Below are 22,435 nucleotides of genomic sequence, written 5' to 3' on the forward strand. Positions count from 1 at the left end.
TAGGTTTATATAACTTGCTTTTAATTTATTTTCCAATGTATGTTCATGCCTAGTTGTCAAGTTTAGAGTGATATGAAGATTTCATGAGCCCATTATATAGGTAACCACATTTTTTTGTTGGCATATGTTTATTCTACCAGTAAATAACAAATACTTGAGTTCAGAGACCATATCCCCACCATGACTAGCATAATATTATATATATTCGATATTTTTAAAAATAATAATAACAATGAATGAAACATACATTCTTAGAATGATGAATGGAAATAAGAATCCATGTAATAGAATTCCTTATCCCCCACCTACTCCTTCAGAACCTTACAAATGACTTTTTGAAATTTACTTAAACGAATAAGATATAGGTAGCTTCTACTTTGTAAACAAGGGTAGATACACCCTAATGAAAATATTTTAAGGTTTTTTTTCAAAATCTTTGGTATCATAACTATTTCCTCCGAAATCACCTATATAATTACGAGGTAATTTGCTTTCATTTCTAATCAAGGAGTGTGTTATTTAAAAATTTTTAACTGGCTTCACAAATATATTTTAGTTAAACTTAATTTTAAACATTTTTGCTGTCATGGGTATAATTGATCAACTATGACAGCAATTTCAAATTTAATTTGAGCCTGAAGAATAAACAGTAGAATCCAGTAGGATATTAGTGTTTTCTTTCAAAGAGAAAAGGTACACTCAAGTAGTCAGTCTTACCAGGTTTCCTACATAAAGCACCCCACTAAACTGTTCAGTCATAGGATAATGTTCCATGGCCATGAACAGAGTATTCAGGACAATGCAGATGGTAATAGCCAGGTCAACAAATGGGTCCATCACAATGAGACTGACGATGTGCTTCACTTTTAGCCATGGTTCACAGCAATCCCAGATCAAACATGTGTTAGCAAATTTATACCAGCATGGTGGGCATTTCTGTCTGGATTCTTCAAGTTCTGGAAGAAAAAGGGATGAATATCCATGAGTATAGTACTCAATGTTTCACGTTAAACAGCCTCTGGCTTAAAACTTAGGGAAAAAATGCTAAAATATTATGGGCTAATAATGACATTTTCCCTAAGACTTCAGCCAATGAGATTAAAGCAGGTTGTTATTTCAGACAGATATTGTGGCAATCTCATATTAGTTTATAGTGTGGATGGGTCAGTAATGTCTGATATATTTTGCAAATTCCAAAGTAGAGAAATTATAATTTCCTATCTGAATTCCATCTGTGTCCTTCAACTAGCAGGCAATAATCTTCAATTTTTGTAACAAAAATAAACAATAAAAACTGATTAGTGTTTATGTTGAGGGTAAGTACAAGATCTTATGATTTTTAGATTATTACTCATCAGGGATATTTACTCACAAAAGTTATACAGAAACTTAACCAGTGACCCTAAACTTCTGATTCTTAGATGAAATGTGCTTATTGGTTCTTCAAAATGAGACAGCATATCTGCCACGACACACTAAAGTTAGAAACCCACAAATCAGGCCCACAAGATGGAATTGCACATTAAGTCTTCTAAGCCTCTCCCTCCCCCACCACACACATACCTTTCACATTTCATTGCTAACTAAAGACCACAAGAAATGATGGAAATACCAAGCACTTAGAAGTCTATGTGCTTCCGTTATTAATAAAAATTGTTGGGGAATTAGTTGTCATTAATCAGCTCTTAAATTATATGATATGATCTTCACCTCTGCCTTACAGAATTTTTTCTTTTAAGATGTCTGTTCAAGTGCCACCTTCTCCATGAGGCCTTTCCTTATCCCCTGAGCTGTTAGCTGGTAACTACTTACTATATGCCTATGTAAAACTCATTTGAAAAACCTGTCCCATCGAGAAGTCAAGAAAGTAGGAATTATATTTTTAACTGTCATTAGATGAGGTGTTTCTTCCTACAAACTCAGGGGAAATGTGGGATTATCTTTGATTCATGAGGATGATGAGTATTTTGTAGAGAAGGCATGGAGAAAGAAGATGAGAGGAAACATCTTTCTTAGAAATTTCAACTTATTTTATAAAGAAACATTGTAAGGAAAATTTTATGAAGAATGAGTCTGGAGAGAGACTATTAAGAATGAGGATTTGAGAGAAAAGCAAGATAAAATTTTCCTGTCACATCAGTTGAGATACAGAGAGAACAAAGAGGAGGAAGATATATCTTTCTTTATGAAACTACTGTAACCATTATCTTGTGAAGAAAAACTTTATTTGTTATCTTGAGAGTACTAAATGGTATGGGGCTTTTTTCTCAGAAGTGAAAAGGCTTAAGGTGACTGAAAATTCTTGCAGTTAAAATACTGTAAAAATATCTATGTCTATTTTATTATTATTAACTTGTGTTAATAAATTACATGTTCAATAACTTTAATATTTACTTAATCTTGGGAGATTGTGAGAAACTTGAGAAACTACAATTTGGAAAAGAAGTTTCTCTAGTTTATTGAATAAATACTATTTAATGAACTGTCAGGGGTTCTGAGCTTGATTGAGACATATATCGAAATTTTAACAATTTATGAGGAAACACTCTTGGATTGCTTTGGAGTTCAGGATTATAAAATTAAGTATAAGAATGAATCAAGTAGCAGGTTGAGGAGCGACTGACAAGTGAGGGTTGTTGACTAACGTTGGGGTAATCTTGCTGGCTCTGCAACACTTATAAGGGTATGTTTACCTCCCTCAACAGAATGTAAAGTCCTGAAGAATAGGGGTTATTTGGTTTTTGTCTCTGTACCCCTAGGACCAAGCAAAGCAAGTACTTAATATATGCTTGTTAACAGATTTAATGGGCTGAAGGTCCACAACTGTTTTTAATTTTATCCAAGTTCTACATCTAACAGCTGATCATTTCTAACAATTTAATTGAGATCGGTGCCTCTTACCAAACACACACTGCACTTCCAACAAAATGTATTGTGATGTTCTATCAACTTTGATGGCTCACTAAAATTCTCAATCAACGGGTTCACTATAAGCACAGGAGTATAAAATGGACAACTGAGGTCACAATTAATTAACTAACTAGTACTAATTACACTTACTAAATTCTGTTTCCTAAAAAAATCATTATGTGTCTTATAAAAACCAATTTGTAGTAAGAAAACCTGGTTTGTACTCCACTATTTGCTAGTTATATGACCTGTGACAAATCACTTAAGTTCTTTGAGGTTTAGTCTCCTTAGCTATGAGATGGGCATTGAATTATTTGCCTTACTTTTTGTTTTCAGAATCAAACAAGAGAACAGATAGGAAAGTGAAAATCAAATTCTTTATAAACATAAATCTACTTTTTAGTGCCCAGTGCAGTACTTTTAGTAGCCAACCAATAGATAATTAATAAATGTTTGTTGAATACATGAAGTGCGTGGTCGTTAGAATTATTAAATGTCTGCAAATTGCTTGTTTCCTCAGATGTTAAAGCTATTAGTGCACAGTTTTATCCTAACTAAGAACAACAAAAATTTTAACTGGGAAAAGTCATCTTTAACATTCAGTGACAGCCTACAGATATCAAATGTGCAGCCTTCATTTTATAGGCACATTCTAGAATCAAATGGTAACCTGGTGTTGTACATTGATTAATGGGTAGATTTCCATTTACTATTATAAAATTTTCTCAAGTACAATAGATCATGAAACATTATCAACAGTGGTTGCTTATTCACATAACAAAACAGAAAGCAACAAAGTCATCCTTTTCCAGTATACTTTCAGTTACCTTTTTTTCCTAATATGCTATTAAAATTCTCAAAAATCACCATCTGCTTTTCATTTGGTAAAAGAACATAAATTTTGTAGAAGAAGAAAGAGAAAAGATAAAATAAGGAAATCCAGCATTGCATCTACATAGCAGGCTCTGTTTATCCTCACACCAGGTAAATTTGGGCACTAGAATAAAATTATATTTGTATAATACATCCCACAAAGTGAATATAAAACAATACAACCAGCAAAGGATTAAGAACTACAGCCATCTCTCAATTATCTACGTGGATTAAACATACAGTGGATCAGCCACAGTAAATATTTAATCTTTTCCACTCAAAGTGCTTCTAATTTACTTCCTAACCCTCTCACTGATATATAGTCAAGAAATACAAGCTAAACTTAATATTAGCCAAAGCAAAATAATTCAATGCATTTTAAAATCAAACAGTTTTTGAATTGTTTGCTCTTTTTGTGTCAACCCTGCTTCTGTATCCTTTTATTATCCTGGATAATTAAGACTTGACTGTAGTAATAGAAAAAAAAAGGGGGTGGGGGTGGGGGTAAGTCAGATCAACAAAGTCCCACCCAACAAAACAAAGGTAAACAAGCCAAAGGTTAGACATAGAAGAAACATATTTTCAAACAATCAGATTACATGTACATAACCTTATCATTCCACCATTTCTGAGGAACCAGAAAGGTATAGATTATGGCTATGAAAGTTAGATGTCAACAACTTTCCTGACACACAGCCTGTTAGGAACCTCAATTTGAAAAGTTTGGATGTTACTGTATAAGGAAGAATCAGATTCTCACTCTGCATAACTGATGGAAAACAGGATGAAAAAGTTAATGATCAATCCAAAGGTCACAGAGTCATAAAACTGAATTTTCCCAACAAATACTGGGGAAAAAGTAAAAGTTTCTGCACTTAGAAAAATGTGAACAAAGAAGTCACCATTGTCCACCTGTTTCTAACTTTCTAACACACTTATATAAGGTAGGCATCTGCATTTGTGTCTTATCCCTGTATTGTCAATTTCATGAGGGTAAGGTGGTTTCTTATTTAAACTCCTATCTCTCCCAGTGCCTCTGCTCACTGTCTGAACTCAAATACTGAATGTATGGATGAATCTATTCCTGGGTGATATTCCTATCCTATGCTCCATTCTTTATAGATTCCAAATGAGTGAGTTCTTGGTGTATTCATTTTGAAAGTTATAACTTTTAATGATTAGAAGAACCCAATTCTGTGGTGCTTTTTTTCTAAATAACTTCTTATATTTATTGAAAATCAATCGTATTGAAAGTGCAAAGTATTACTATTATTTTGACTTACCCTGTCTCCTTCTCTACTTCCTGCTTTAGGGAGCAGCCATGCTGCTGACATCGGTAGCAGAACCACTGGCAGCTTCCTCTCAGTGGTTTTGCTATGGCAAGGAACAGAAGCCCAGAGAATCTTCAAAAGACTTTACCTGGAGGGACAGGGAGGAGCAAGCTACTGGCAGCTGGGGGAGGAGAAGGAGTGCAAGCTAATGGCAGGCGAGGTTGGGGAAGAACGTACTAGAGTTTAATATTCCAGTAGAAATCAATGAAAAGATTTCTGTTACTGCATTAGGACATTAAGAAAACTGGGACTTGTCATATCGATTACATGACTGTGATAAATACTGTAGAGCTACACTTCTAGAATTTTTATAGTTGTGACTTCTAGGCCTCTGACTCTTAAAAAAAATTCAATGAGTCTTCATTCAGACTGAAAAAAAAATCCAGCAAGAATCTATCTGATATTGTGAGAAAAATGAGTTAACTCTAAGTACAATGTATACAAACATAAACACACACACACACACACACACACACACACACACACACACCCTTAAAACCCATTCTGTCTCTGCAAGGCCACATAAGAAAGGTTAGAACATAAGGCACACAAAAGTATTCCCAAAGCAAAGTTTGAGTCCACTTACAACATGGAATGAAATGAAAATGCCACCAAAAGTGATCCTTTAAGGAAAATACTATATCTGGTGTGGAATACATAGATACCTACACAGGCATCAAATGCAGTTTAGTTATCTGCTCTCAAATAGCTGAAAGGAAAAAAAAATCTCTCTTTAGTTTTGAAATCTTTATTTCAGACTGGGTTAACTTTAAATTCTTCTTTACATGAGAATTAATTATATTTCTTGCATAAAATAGAGTCCATAGCTCAGGTTGTATCTGTTGAATATAACTTTATTGGGTTAACATCCTCAAAATTTATTACCAAACTGCTTGCCACATTATCCTAAAATTGTGTTACTGCTATAGAACCTTATCTGGTAAAAACAAAAACAAAAAACAAAAAACCAAGAACACTTATATTTACCTGGAATCTGCAGCAATTTTCTGGAGGCTAAAATGGGAAATCTTTACCAGAGAGCACATACTGATTGTAAAAGATGCAAAACATTATGTGAAATAACAAGTCTGCAAATATTTTTCTGGGAATTCACAAAAGCAGTTGGGTGGGGCATTATTGCCAACTGAGCAATTATGGTATAAAACTGGCTACCTACCTTCCATCGTGTTGGTCAGTATACTGGCTATACTCATTGCTCTTTGCCTTCCAGAAGGGTCTTCTAGCAAATCTATGGATACATGATAAGAACTAGATCGTCTCTTTCTTATTTCTGTTTCTGTAGTGGTGCCCTGAAAAGAATATGCCAAATCAAGGAGCCATCATCCTCTAGCACAGGAAAATCAAACAGATGCTAAAGCATTCCTACAAAAGCAGTTCATGATGCAGAAAGAATGTGTGTTGTGCTCTTTCAAAGCAGAGCACTTCATTAAGTTAAGCTTTTTGGAAGGTGTTTTGAGTTTTTAACATAGGATATTAAATCAAGGATTACTAAGGGGCTAATCAATGTCATTCTGGGGAAACCTTTAAAAAATATAGCAGATTCTCATCTCTCCAGGATGTGCCCAAGTAGTCCTCAATGAAGACATGGAAAGGGAAGAGATTAACATGACTATAAGCCCTGGCCCAGTAATTCTAGACCCTAAAAAAGATAATAAGAATGTTTCTACAGAGGGATAAAACTAATACCAAAAAGGTGATACACCTAATTTAAAATGTGATAGTTTGCTCGCTCTTAGTTATTTCTTCCCGGTTTGGTTTTCATGGGGATCTGTGAGACAAGTACACTTCTGTCTGCTTGGTCTACCAATATGGAAAGCCAAGCAAAGTACAGGTAATGGCTAAGACTAGGAGGGAAGGATTTTTGAGTTTTTTTCCTAGCCCTACTATGATTTATATATAATGTAATTCCCTGCTACTTTTTGGTTTGTTGTCCCATACCAAATTATAAGATACTTCTAGGAAAACAGACTTCACGTGATTCAGTACATTATAAAAGGGATTTATAAAGTTGACCAATTGTTTTCTATTAATATTCCTATAGAAAAAGTTATTTTCTTTTATCAATAGACTCATTCATGAACTCTGAATGCAGATTGAAACATAATTTGTTTATTGTCTTCTTTTTATTTTTTTTCTTAGTCTGTATGGAAATATGTTTTGCATGACTTCACATGTATAATCAATATTAAACTACTTGATTTCTCAAGGAGGGGAAAGGGACAAGACACGAGAGGGAGGGGTTTGGAACTCAAAATTTAAAAAAATAAATGTTAAATATTTAACAAATTTAAAAGAAAAAATGAATATAATCATTAACTATTGATAACATTTTCAAATTTTACTAATTAAAATAACTTTTATAGTTGATCTGATGTTTGCCTAACAATGAAGTGATAATAAAAGTATGCTTTCCTTACTAAAATCCTAAATTATATTTGAAATACCGATGTCAATAGAATGTCAATTATATATAATGAACATATACATATAATTAACATATAGGTACATACAATTGACATTCTTTTGATATGTCTCTCTATATGACATATTTTGACATGCATGTGGATTTGGTGCTTCTGTGGTTTCATAAAAATGGAGGTTATATTCTATGCCAAAATTAAACTCTCTAGACATTCAACATATCTACTTTGAAGGATCAAGTGAATAGTACTTAGGAAAAGACAAAAAAAAGTCCAAATCTAGGTCAACTACTCATCATGAATATGTTGTCTATTAATTTTTTGCTCATTAGGTAAAAAGATCAACAATGTTATTTTCATTCTTATTTTTCTATAAGATGGTGATAAGTGCAAATTCTAGATGAGATATTTCTTTGGGAATGTTTGCTTATACCAAGTGAAAGTCTTTTCACATTAATTTTAAAATCAAATTTAGAAGCGAAGCAAAAATAAGAAGCAAATAAATAACCCAGATATGATGCATGAAATAAGCTTTTAGCTAAAGCTCGCCCTCGGGACTTAAAGCACTGCTTAAATTTTGTCTTTGGAACTAGTATTTTCCAGTTAATTGAATTAATTTTTAAGAAATGATGGAATCAAATAAAGTTTTTTTTTTCATGTCAAACTGGCATCCAATTTTTCTTCTAGCATTATAGCCTTAAAGCCCCACTTCCAATCTGTGTCAGTGGGCATTAAAAGTTGGAAAAGGGAATGGAAGGCCTAGAAGAGACAGGGATTACTTGAGTACCACCCCAAAACTGATCCCAATCTGACTCACTTTTCTTTTAAATGTTTTGTCTTAACTTCTATATTAAGAACTAATAGGTTTATAAGTGACTATTTTTTGCTGATTCCCTACTCATAGCTTAGCCAATATCCTCATCTCATGAATGTAAACATGATTTTTAGACATCAGTCAAGGTAGTTGTGTTTGCTTTCCCAGCAATCTTTGTGTTCACTGTAGTAGGTTAAAGAATTTCAAAATGGCTAGTTAGAAGAGGGCAGAACAGACTGACTATATTCATCTCTGTCAATTCTGGATTTTTCCAGTACTTATTTTCTCAATTTTTGATTTCATTTTTCAGGGCAATCTGACAGCAAGGAAAAACCCCAGGTAGAAAACAGGAAGAAAAAAGATCTACTAATTTTTATTACCCATTCTTAAGTACTCCTTCATAGGAGAGAGAATTGAAAATCGACCTCATAGTTTTAATTCTGTTTTAGCACCTTAGAAGCATTAATAATTGAGACTAGGTAAAAAAAATTCATGAAGTGGATTATAGTTCTGCAACTGAAAAAAATACAATCCATGAAAATGACTCATCAGAGTATAAACTCATTGAGGGCAGGCACTGTTTCTTTGCTTCCTGTGAAGCAAGTACTTGATAAACGCTTGTTGAATTGATTTATCTTTGTTTTCCCAGAACTGAGAACAGGGTCTTGCACTAGTTGGTGCTTAATAACTATCTGAAGAATTGAATTATAGGATTTGGAGTTGGGAGGGGCCTTAGGAACCATTCAATCTCCTCATTTTACAGATGAAGAAACTGAAGCATAGAGAGGTCAAGTAACCTGCTCAGGGTCACTTGGTTAGTACAGAACGCACATTCTCCTGACTCCAAATCAATGATCTCTCCATTACTTGGTGCTGTTTCTTCAATTACTTACCTCCATTTGAATCTTTCTATTCTGTCAAAGAAATATCTAAAATCATTTTGTCTTGCTATCCTAACAGAAATTTGCTTCCAGCTCCACTTTTGCTTTTCTTTGCATTGCCAGAAAAGTGACATTTGGAATAGTTTCTGTATTATTATAATATCTTGGGACTTGGTTTGCAACAGACAGGACAGTGAGACACTTACTAAACTGAAATTTTAAATAGAATACATGACAAACAATGATTCTGGTGATACCAATATCTAAAGTGATTTCTGCTACCAAAGTGTGGTGGCAATTTTTAAAAAAAATGTGCCATTGCATGTATTCATCAGTTAATTCCAGAATGATAGGCCACTCTATGAAGGGTTGAAGTGGCCTATCTGCGGGCAGCAATAGATCGTATTTCAGTATAGTACTTACATAATAACATTCTAGCCCATGTAAGTTACAAATTCCCTTTGTTTAATTATTACTAATTATTAGCTCGCTAAACTGGCTAATTATTTCATAAACTCTAATTTTCCTGTCTTTAAATCAACTAATTCACACTAATCAAATTTAGTCAAGTGGTATAATGGAAAGAGTGCTGGGCTTGACATCAGGACAGGCCTGAGATTGAATCCTACCTCCGGCACCTGCCAGCTGTATGACCTAGAGAAGATATTTTACCTTTTTAAGCTTGTTTCCTTATTTGTAAAATGGATATGACAGCATCTGTAGAATCTATATCTTGAAGGATTTTTGTTAGAAACAGATGAAATAATGCATTTAAAAGCAACTTTCTAAACTTGATTAGCCCAACTCCTGACATTCAGGACTCTATTCTATGCATTTCTCACTAGAGATAAAAGGAAAACCCACTTGTGTCTGAACTAGCTAGTCCCAGCTTTCTTGCATCCTTATAAATAACAGTTTTAATTATCATCACCTCTGGCAGGAGTTGTCCAGTTGGTGACGTAAGGGCTGAAGGTCCACCAACCAGAGAAACCACGCCATTGCAATCCACTGAGCTGTGCATTTTTCCATTCACTGGCAATATGGGCAGCACCCGAGATGATCGGCTGGCTTGACTAACATTACTGTGGCGCCGTTCTCCGTGTCTGTGTGGAACAAACAGGGAATCTCTTCTACTGTCATTGTCTTCAAAAGTACTGTGCTCATCATCGGCAAAGTCATTTTCAGAGCCAATATCTTTTGCTCTACCCCTGAAGCTGAAGATGCTCGTTCGGCTGTTGCGTCTTGGAGAAAAAAGAGAGCCACGGATGCTCAATAAAGACTATTAAAAGCAAAGGAGAGGAGGGGAAGAGAATTACGCACTTGTATTTAAATACACACACATAAAATTTCACTTCTCATTTTATAGGCAGAAAAAATACATCATAATGTGACATCTGAAGCAGTTATTGAAAGTACTCTGAGACTTCCCATATGGATCTCTGATTTCTTCCGTTTATTTTCCTTTCCTTCTTTCCTTTCCTCTTCCTTTCTCTTCTTGTTTCTATTCCTCTTCTCTTTTTTGTTGCTCCTTTTTTCCCTCCCTCCCACTCTTCTTTCCTTCCTTCCTCCCTCCCTTCTTTCCTTCCTCCTTTTCTATTCTTCTCTCCCTCCCTCTATTCCTCTACTCTTTGTTTCCTTCCTTCCTTCCTTCCTTCCTTCCTTCCTTCCTTCCTTCCATTTCTTCTTCCTTTTTTTCACTCCTCCTACTTCCACCTTTCCCCCTATCTCTTTCTGCTTTTCTAATTAAACTTTAGCTGGGCCAGACATATCCCAAGACATCACAGCATTGTTAGTATAACTCGGGACTAAAGAATTTGATGACCCTTACTCTAGAAGCTAATCACAAATGTAAGTCCAATAGAAAGTAAAGATATACAGTACTTACCTACATTTAGATTCTTAAAGATTAAAAATAAACAGTGAAATATCACCATTGACCACAGCAAGCTGAAGATGCTGATTTTAGCACTGAGAAAAATAAAATCAATCTTGCTTCTAGATCTATTTAATTATAGTACAAGGAGCTACTTCTCTTCTTCCTTCTGAATATTTTATTATAGTCTTCATGAATAAATAAAACAAACCAAACTGGAAAGAACTGATTGATTCACTCTCTGCTTTCCTCTCTTCTATCCGTCTCAGAAAATGGAAGTGTATTTTATTTACAAGAAGTGAATGACCCAGTTTATCCAATGATCTGGTCACAAATTACAGAAATATTAACATTTTCCTAAATAGTTTATTCACTTCAGTGACTTGTAATTAGAACTATTTATTTAATTACCTTTTTATGGATGAGCCAATTTTTAATCTGTTTAGTGTCACCAGTGCTAATTTGGTATGATCTTTTCCAAAGTCACCTAAGCTAAGTACAATTATGTGCATAATGTCATACCCATGTTTTAAGTAGGTATGACTCCTGCTTTCAATTTAACTTGGCCAAGTATCTTTGTAATTTATTTGTCAACTTAAAAAATTTTCAAGATAATTTGATATATCTGTTGTTTTGAAGTCTTTGAATAATATACAAATGACAATATTATATTTATTAGAAAGTATATTCTGTTTTGTTACTTGTTACACAGGATTTTCATTTCTTTATTGTTATATATATGAACATATATGAATGATTCATATATATACATATAAATGATTTTCAGAAAACTATTGGGTAACTAAACCTATATTTTTTATGATTCCTGTGTAGCTTTCTTCATGATGTGAGAATTTTAATTACATCTGAAGGTAGGTTATTTGAGAGATTACTATCCATCAGAAATTATCTGATTTTTGCTATTTCAGAAGGCCAGAAAAACACGGTATGGCATCAAGGAAGTACTTAGGAATAAGGATAATTTAGAATGTGTTCATGATGGGAACATATATTTTGATTAAATGAATAAGCACTCGGCACTATGTTCACTAGAAATGATGAAAAGATCAGAAAGTAATAAAATGCTCTGTAAAATTATTTAAGACTCAGAGTGACCCCCACAAGGTCATAATGTACATATGATGTTTGCATGCAAATTGGATTTGTCCAGCATTCATCAGCTTTAGAGCTTATTCCTCACCTGATTATCAACATTTTATTTCTGAGATAAATATCATTTCCATAGCAACCAAATGCTATGACCCAAATAGAAAATAAGGAAAAACAGCCAAATCAAATGAAATTCTAAGGAACAGAAATCTATTTATGTGTGGGAAATTAAAACCTGAGAAGACACACTGTAAAGCATCAGGGAAATATTTCCAAATAAAGTGTTTTTGCTCAACTGACTAAGCTGTTAAAAAAAAAAAGATCCACCCTTTCTCTAATACCACCCTTCAATTAGCTTTCAGTAAATATTTCACACCTTAGAACAATGGTCAACTAGGACAATGGCCAAATCTGGCCCACTGCTTATTTTTATATGGCCCTAAAATTAAGACTAATTTTTTATATTTTAAAATATGATGAGCCATACATGTAAAACAGGCAACAGGGAACTGGCTGACCTCTGCCTTAGAAGATACATCACTGAGAATTGTCAAGTAGGATGTAGTTATTTAACCTAAACTCCTTTCTACAACTGTCAACAATATCAGCAATTTTCATGTCCTCCTCTTTTCCTGTCACTAAATATTTTTCTCTTAAGTAAACCATAGTTAACGTAACAAATTGATTAAACAATAGAAATTCTGTGACTTTTAGAGAGGCTAGAGGAATAATGTAGGGGACAAGGAATTAAGATACTAGGTCATGAAATGAGACTTGAGACTATACAGAAACTTTTGAAGAAGTTATAAAAGTTCTGCAATGTTTGATGAAATGCTAAGAAGCTTTGATTTAGAAATGCTAAACATTGCTTATTTTTGTTGTCAGCTTTATCATATTAAAAGAGAAGTCATGTTGGAATATGACCAAGATGAAAATTTGTTTAGCTTGAGTACACATATTTGTTACAAGGGTTTTATATTTCTTTTGTTGATGTTGTTTTGGGAGGAAGGGGTATGAGGAGAAAGAGGCAATAAATACTTGTTAACTGAAAAAAATTAAATTTTATTAAGAAGAAAGAGATGAGCTTTGTTACTGAGGATAGACTATAACTAAAGAAAGCAAAGGAAACTGGAGACTTGTTTGGGATGATACCCTTTGTTGTCTCTTTAAGTGATTTAATTTTATAAAATTATGCAAGAGTCAAGAAAAGCAAGGATTTTAATGAAAACTGAAAATGGGGCAGGGTGGGGGGAGGGAAGAAAAAAAAAAGAAAATTACATGATAACTTTGTTGTATATTTAAAATGAATAGCAAGTTCCATGTACTATATTTGCAATTTCATGGGCAATCATCTCTTTTATATGTTAGAGAAGATAACATATAGAATAACATGTTATATGTTATGTTATAGAAATGTTTGTTTTATCCCATAAATTAAAAATAAAATAAATTTTAGAAAAAAAAAGAAAAGTGAAAATGTGGTCCATGACATTGGTTCTATATGTTCAGCTTTTGATACTATCATCAGAGGGAGCATTTTCAGAGTACTGATTAGCGAGAAAAGTGTTGGTAAAAACTTGGCAGGCTGGTAAAAAGATATGAATTGTGTTGTTGTTTTTTTATGAGCCTAATTCTTTTCAAAGCTTGGATGAAGTGCTTTTAAAAGAGCATAGTCACAAGAAGCATCTTCACATAACTAATCAGCAGTCTTTTGGTGTTGGTAGCCTTCTATTGAGGACATTATTATCACAACAAAATTTTTACCATAACAATTATAATGACTATAATAACACCCTTATTAATGAATAGAATGCAGTAGAAATTATACAAAAAAGAATAAGTGTTTGGTCTGGGATGTTGAGTATTGGGACTATGACTCAAAAAAATACTAACTAAAATAATATCTGATCTCACATGTCTTGTGTAAATTGGAAGGGAAGGTCAGTGATTACAGGATCATACCTTTAAAACTGGAAGAGGCCCTCGAGATCATCTAGTCCAACTCTTTCATATTACAAATGAGGAAAATGAGGCCCAGAGAGGTTAAATGACTTGCTCAAGGTCACACAGTAAATCTGTGTGACCTTGAGCAAGTCATTTAACCTCTCTTACTGTGGCAGAGTCAGAACTCAAACCTAGATCCTCTGTTCCATGTTGCCTCTCACGAGCTTTGGTAAGGCATAGATGATATGTGCTTATGGAAGATTCTATCATACATGCTTCTACGTACTGGAAGAAGCCAATGACAAACACAATGAGACTCTCTTGTGTTTGAGAATCTTAGCCAGGATGGAAGTTTGACTTTCTGTAAAGCACCTTTATTCTTAGGGGATTTGTTAGTGGGGAGTTTCCACATTTTAGAACTTAAATAATTACCAATATAATCATAACTATAGCAAAAGTAGGATAAGAAGAAAATATAGGCAGTTGGTTGAGACAATAGTTCCATTATAAAGTTGAAGTAAAACCCAATTTTATAATATCTTTTCATCTTATATTTTATGCAGCTTCTGCAGGAAATTTGTTAATTTGCAAGGGATATACATGCACTGGGCTCAAGGTACATGAGACTGTGCATATGAGAAAGTAAAGAAGTTATCCTTGGGCGTATTAGGACTCCTGGACATACATCTTTTAGATGAAATCTAAATGTAAAAGTCCTGATAATTTTTTAAAGACATTCTCTGGATTTCTATGAATAGCAATCTCTTTTTCAAATTCCCATCCAAGGAATTAGTCATTAGCACAGGGAACTCTTGTTATGTGAACTCCCCTTGCCAATGCAGACTACAAACTCCTTATGACTCAGGAGCTATGTTGGGGGGAGTTACCTGGGTCACAATGCAGTTAAGTGACATTCCCAGTGTGATACAGCTAGTGGAAATGTTACTCTTTGCCTAAAGTTCTAAGTTTCCTTGAGTGTAATTCTCTTTAGAATTTCAATCACACAGCATTTTGGTTACCCCATTAGAATCATTTCCCACCCCCCTACTTCTTACTGAAACAATGCCAGGTGTAATGAACCATTCATTTTTGATGGTGCAAATAGCAGATAGACAACCTAATGTCCTGTTCAGGAACAGATACTATTAACCTATTAATAAGCTCTTAGCACATAACATTCTTAATAAATGCTTGATGATTGATATTCTCCACTTTGTAGCTATGTGGTACAGTGGATAGACCATTGGGCCTAAAGTCAGGAAGACCTGAGTTCAAATGTGATCTCAGACACTTACTACCTGTGTGACCCTGGGCCCGTCATTTCATCTCTGTTTGCCTCAGTTTCCTAATCTGTAAAATAGCGATAATAACAGCACCTACCTCCTAGGGTTGCTGTGAGGATCAAATGAGATAATAATTATAAGGTGCTTAGCACAGTGCCTGGCACATAGTAGTTACTATATAAATATTCACTATTATTATTATTATCATTAATGGAAAATAGTAGATTTTAATTGCTAACTCCTGTTAGTGTAGGTTAAGACTGATGAGCAGCAGGAGCCTTGCCGCTCAGCAACCCATAGCATCGTGGAGACATTGGGACAGTAGACAATAACTCTGAACCACATATCCAATATGTACTCTCTACATACAGACATCATAACTTCAAAAATATGAACCCAGTAAAACCTGCGGTTTCCAAATATTCCATAAACTCTAAAATTTTTTATCAAGTTTTTTCACTGAATATACAACTCACATGTTCTTAAAATTGATCACAACAGATATCTATATCGATTATCAATCTGGCAGCATTATGCTATGTATCCATGAGACAACCTACCAAAATAATGAAATTTCTCACCATATACAGTAAGTAGCTCATGACTATAATTGCTGCTACCACGGAGGCGGAGGTGAATAGATTTCTTGAGCTGAAGAATTCTGATACATGGCAGGCTAAGTTGATCTAGTGTCCACACTAAGTTCAACATTAACATGGACCTCCATGAATTGGGATAGGAGAGAAGGGATGGAGGAGGAACCAGGTTATTTAAGGGAGACAAAACCAGATCAAATTGGAAAACACATTAGATCAAAGCTCCTGTGCCAATCAGAGTGGGACTGGCCTGGAAGTAGGCCCTGCAGTTTCTGCATGGCCAACATAGACAGTCCTAGTCTTTAAAGACAAACAAACAAACCCTCCAAGAAAACCATCATTCTAGTACCAACATACAAATTCCTTCATCAAAAATTTGTACCTGGTGGGGAGAAGAGAACCTCTTTTCATAGGTCAGGCGATTTCCTTCGATAGAAAAACGAAAACCTTTCCTTCTGATACTATCTTCAGATTCAGATTTGTGGAATTCCTCTTCTTCTTGCTTCTCTTCTTCTCCAGACTGTTCTTTCTGTTTCCGTTTCTTCCTCCGGTTCCTCCTTTCTTTTGCACTTTTTGAGCTCAACTTTGATGCTTCTGAAGAGCTCTCTGAGAAGCCTCCTACCCCACCAGCTCCACTGAATTCTCTTGATTCCGCAGATGCTGCTGCTGCCGCTGCCTAGTCAGGGATAAAATATGTGGTAGTTGTATGCAACTATACTTTTAAAAAATATCTCTATCTTTGTCATTAGTATGATCATATAAAATGTCTGTTTTTTATTTTATTAATGAACAATGCAACACAGTAGTAATACTGACCTAACCGAATATGGAGAAGCAATATGATGAAAAATATTGGACTTAAGAACCAGAAGACATGAATTTGACTCTTGACTGTGTCTTACTAGTTGGATGACAATGGAAAAGTCACTTAACCACTATGACCCTCAGTTTCCTCATCTGTAAAATGGGGATTAGGGAATAATACTTGCATCACATACCTGATGGGGTAGCAAAAAGAATTAAATGAGATAACGTATATAAAAGTGCTTTAGGCCTGGTGAGTCAAGGAATTTTGCAGTGGCTTACATGTGGTCTTGAAAAGAAACTTGAGCAGAGACTAGCCATATCAGACTTTAAAATGATTTTTTGATATAGCCAAGAGACTCCAATTATCACAAGACTAAGCTCTACCTTTGCTAGTATTTAAATACGTGTCATAAAAGGCAAACAACTTCAGAAATGAACCACTCTGTTCCCTATAATTATGAACCTAGTGAGTGCTTACCTTTTTGCCACTCATTCATTTAAAAATAGTCTACTTTTAGTGGTAGCACAAATTAATGCTATTTAATTCTGACAAAAATATTTTTATTCTACTGAATAAATGCTTTTCAGTTTGAACTGTTAAATTGAGGGCTTCCAGTATAGGATAACAACAAAGACAAACTACAGATCATATATATTAGGGTAATCTAGATGGTAGGAAGTTGTGTGGCTTAGCTAATTAATGATTGTAAGGAATTTGAAAAGCTACAGCTACAAACAGTTAAGCACCACTATTACTGAACAAGCATTTTTCATTGGTTCTGTCAATATGCATTTTAAAATACTCAGTGTTAAAAAGCAACAAGGTCCTCAACAGCAAAAAAAAAAGTGCCTTAGAGGAACTATTTCCAAGAAATTGTTCCCCCCAAAAAACAAATGAGAATAAACTATATTCTTTCCTCATTGTGAAAGCTTATTATGTCCACATGCATGGAATTATCAGGGAGTGGGAAAAGATGACATAATTTATATATGTTTATTACAGCTTTACTTTATGTTTATATATGTTTATTCCATGTTATTTGACACACCTTGTCACCCACTCCTAAGAACTGAGGAAAATAAATAGCTATAAGTAATGAACAGGTGTTTAACATTTCCAGTTTCTATGAAGCATTTCCTGGGCTGTTAGAACTTTACCATTCTGAGGATCCTGCAGAGAAGAAATCTACAACTTGATTAACCACCTGACAATACCTGAGCTTCTTCTTGTTGCTTCTTAAGCTGTTCCAGCATCTGCTGAAACTCAGCCTCCTTCTGCTCTGCCTCTTCCAAGGTGGCCTGATTCTGCTCCTCGTAGGCCATGGCAACCACAGCCAGGATCAAATTGATAAGGTAGAAAGAGCCCAAGAAAATCACCAGGACGAAAAATATCATGTAGGTCTTGCCAGCTGCACGAAGAGTCTGAGGAAAGAAGTGGGGAGGGGGAGAGTTGGTTTACTGTCCATCTGCCTTCAAATGGTTTGATCCCATGACTACATTTTTAATCATCGGAAGTCATTGATTTAACTCAGATCTCACCAGCTGATAAAGGTTTTCCCAGAAGTCCTGAGTCATCAGGCGAAACAGGGACAAGAAAGCCCAGCTGAAGGTGTCAAAGCTCGTGTAGCCATAGTTGGGGTTTCTGCCAGCTTTCACACAAATGTATCCTTCTGGACACTGGCTGCAATTAGATGAGAAGATAGGAAAGAAATTATATCTGCACATCTGTTCTTTGATTTTTCTGTTTACAGATTTTTCGATCGCTATTTTACATGACAAATTCACGGAAGGAGGAACAAGCATATGTGAAGCATCTACTCTGTGTAAAGCACTGTGCTAAGTGCTTTATATTATCTCATTTGATCTTTACAACAATGCTATAAGGTGCTATTATTATCCCCATTTTACATTAGGAAACTGAGAGAGACAAGAAGTTAAGTGACTTGTCCAGGGTCCACCACTAGTAATTTCTGAGGTAAGATTTGAATTCAGGTCTGTCTTGACTCCAGGCCCAGTGCTCTCTTCTCTGCGCTACCTAGTTAGTTGCCTTACTACCACAAGGACCTTTTCTGTTTAGCTCATTTCATCCTGCACTAAACATAGTTTTAGGTTAATTAATTCCTAAAGCTCCTGAAAAACTATGAAACAGTTTGATGCCAGGTTTTTATTCTGAGTCACCTCAATACTCAATGTTCCTTAATGTATAATTAACATATTTATTTGTGAAGATGACATTTTCACTAACAGATTAATATACCCTCCTTTTTTTTTCTGGGACCTGATAACTAAGTACAGAGAAATAATGACTTTGTGCTATGTCATTTGACTTGACTTGCCTCTGAAAGAAAATGTCAGAAGGGCACATCTTACTAGATGACCATACATTAAGGATAAAATCTATTGGAATGGACCAGGACAAAAACTTTAGATTCAGATTGTGATTCACTGTATGGAAGCACATTAAAAACCTGCCTTTTAACAAAACTGAAAAGTATTAAGAAATAATATTTTCCTCTAACACCCTTCCCAGACCTCCGGGAATAGCCTTGTAGAAAAGTGGGTAATAGATAGGCCAAGGACGAGAAGGCCTTTCTTTGAGAAATAAATTAAAGGTGATAACAACTTACAGCTTGTCTCATTTACATCACTGACTTTCTCACTCTTGAATCCATTGGTGTTAGGACCCACCCAAGGGAAGTGCCCTTTATTTCACTGAAAGGGAGGTACCCTCATGCCTCAGATTCAGAATATTGATCTCTCTCATTGATCCTTCCTGTTTCCTCCTCTGTAAATGGAATAATAATAACTACCTGTGAGGATTAAACGAGGTAATATTTGTGAAGCACTTAGCACAGTGCCTAGTACATGGTAGGCTTCAAATAAATGCTGGTTTCCTTCCTTCTTTGTCATCTTAATGGACAAGCCAAATTCTAAAATCCTTCTGCCAGTAGTAATTTTGACATAGGTAGTGGTGTGCTTGTTTGACAATTGACTCGCCGGAAAAAAAAAGAAGTACTCATGACACCTTTTTAAGTTTAATCTGCATTAATAACATTTTCTCCATCATTTTGTGAAATCTAGACCATCAACAAAACAATAAATCAAACCCTGATTTGTAGTGTTTGCCCATTTTAAAGGTGTAAATGCTCACACTAAAAATTTAACAACTGGCTCTAGTGAACAGGGGAGCTATATCCTGCACAACCCTGGCACGTATTATAGCATTAGTGGTTTCTATATAAAGAATAAAAACCTATTGTACTTGACTTTTGAGCTTTTAGGGGCAAGGGCAGCATCTCATTCATCTCTGAATCCCTCAGTCCCTTTTATGTAGAAAGATCTTAATAAATATTTGTTGAATCGACTTTGGCTAAGTTATTTTTTTAAATGTAGAATATTTCCAAATGGAGATCCTGTCCTCACAGAAATTATTCTGTTCTCCCTTCTTATAATTAATAATAACAATAACTAACATTTACATAGTATAATATGCCAGGTTCTGTGCTAAGTGCTTTGCAATTATTAACTCATTTGGTCCCCATAAAAACCTTGTGAGGTAGGTGCTATTATTATTCCCATTTTACAGATGAGGAAACTGAGGCAGACAGCAGTTAAGCGACATGCCCAGGGTCACACAGTTAGTAAGAGTGTGAGGCCAAATTTGAAACTCAGATCTTCCTGAGAGACCAGCATTCTAACCACTGCACTACCTAGCTAACCCAACATTGGATTTGGAGTCAGAAGACCTATTTTTGAAACTAGCTCTAAAACTTATAAGTTGTAGGACTATGGACAAGTCATTGAAATTCTGAGCATTGGTTTCCTTGTCTGTAAGAAGGGGACCAATAAAATTTTATATAATCTTCTTCACAGGTCTACAGTGAGGAAAGCATTTTGCAAACTGTACATACTCATCAAGGGGGGCTACTATTATAAATAAACCATAATGTGCTCTGTGCTGAACAGATTATAGCTAGGACATAAGCGGGACCTTCCAGGAGTTTACATTCTAGTATGACGTGACACAACACTAGTTAATATCATGCACATGAACCCTAAACAGAAACAGTCCACTTCTTATGACTAGTTTCAGTTTTTCTCTTTTTGTTTTTCATTGTACTCGATTGATTTGATGTGGGCAAGTAGGATAGGGAAGGGCTTGAATGCTTGAAGAAACTGCAAATTCATACTCTGTCCACCCATTTTGGGAATTTTGTGGGAAGAAAATGGTGGCCTGGTGTATAGGCAGTGGGAGGTTATTCTAGGCAGATAGCATAGCATGGCATGACACAAAAGGAAAAAAGTTCTTACCCTGCATCAGAACTGTTACCACAAAGTAATGCATCATTTTGCCCTTCCAAAATGTAAAAATGACCTATTTAAGGAATAAGAAATAAAAAGTTGTAAAACTGAAAGTTTTTTAGCCAATATATCCACATACTTAATGTCATAATTTTTGTCCTATTTCAGTGAGAATGGGGACAAACTAAAAAGGAACAAAATTCTGGGCAAAACTGTCACTTTATTAAAGTTCGTAATTTACACAGAAGCAAAGGCAGTATATTGCATTTGCTAACCAAACTTTCGAAGATCAGTGTCAAAAGAAGTCATACCACATCAAATGGATATTTGTTGCTAAACCCAAACCAAAACTATTCCTAAAAACAACTGTGCCAAGAAAAAACAAAATAGGACAGAACTATTAATTCAAGGCCCTTTTCTTGGCTCAAAAAGTGGAAGGGGAAGCCTAGCTGCTATTAAAACACACTTATGCATCAAAAGGATTACTTCATATTTTTTAAAAGCTAGATGCATAAATAGATTTGAACACACTACCTCCCTTATTCCTTCAAATCCCCCCACATTTCAGCCTTGTTTTCTGTGGGCAGTGGCATTTTTTTTCGTCTTTGAACGAAGAAATAAGTAAAAAAATTGACCCTTTTCAATTTGAAATGATAGACTTGCTTCTTTCTGGATATACACTTCCAGAGTACATTGGGGTAATTTCTTTTCAAGGCATATAAAACTATGACCCAAAGCAATAAAATTCTGACACTTTTTCTGTCTACCTCCTCCCTTCCCAGGCAATTTAATTATGACAGAACAAAGGTTAAGTAACATTGGCAGCATTTAAAGTCTGTTCAAAGCAGGTGGTCTATAAAAAGGCTTTTTTTAGACCTTGAAATCTGAAAGCAAATCCCACTGTTACTAAAACTGATCCCATTTCTCCCGGGGTAACCTTTACTGATCTTTCTAACTCCTAAACAGTGCTGAGTGATATGACTTCATGAGCTTCCAAGGATAGGGTTGTAGAAACATATAGCAAATGAATGACATCCTGAAAAGTAAATAATACCAAAAGGCGCTATTATCAGAAGCAGAAGGTTAATAGAAATAGGCTGAAAAAACTGAAAAACCTAGAGAAAAAATTTAAAAGGCTCAGGCTTCTTATTGAAGGGTCCTATAAATGGGAAATGATATCCTATAAATGGTCCTATAAATGGGACAAAGAAGAATTATAATGGATATATGATGAATTTATAGTATTTTTCAATACAAAAATCTCTAACAC

General features: G+C 34.9%; 1 protein-coding gene across 1 annotated transcript in view; it reads right to left on the reverse strand.

Annotated features, from left to right (window-relative positions):
* Positions 1 to 22,435, reverse strand: part of SCN2A (sodium voltage-gated channel alpha subunit 2) — a 118,172-nt gene that overhangs the window by 72,314 nt on the left and 23,423 nt on the right. Inside the window, exons 8-14 of the mRNA XM_027865947.1 lie at positions 21,175 to 21,238; positions 18,403 to 18,544; positions 18,079 to 18,285; positions 16,439 to 16,732; positions 10,182 to 10,529; positions 6,292 to 6,424; positions 718 to 956 (exon numbers count right to left, since the gene is read on the reverse strand). Of these exons, the coding sequence (XP_027721748.1) occupies positions 718 to 956; positions 6,292 to 6,424; positions 10,182 to 10,529; positions 16,439 to 16,732; positions 18,079 to 18,285; positions 18,403 to 18,544; positions 21,175 to 21,238 (1,427 nt within the window). The remainder of the gene's footprint in view (positions 1 to 717; positions 957 to 6,291; positions 6,425 to 10,181; positions 10,530 to 16,438; positions 16,733 to 18,078; positions 18,286 to 18,402; positions 18,545 to 21,174; positions 21,239 to 22,435) is intronic.

Source organism: Vombatus ursinus, unplaced genomic scaffold (assembly GCF_900497805.2).
Source record: "Vombatus ursinus unplaced genomic scaffold, bare-nosed wombat genome assembly UNPS02014779.1, whole genome shotgun sequence".
NCBI lineage: Eukaryota > Metazoa > Chordata > Mammalia > Diprotodontia > Vombatidae > Vombatus > Vombatus ursinus.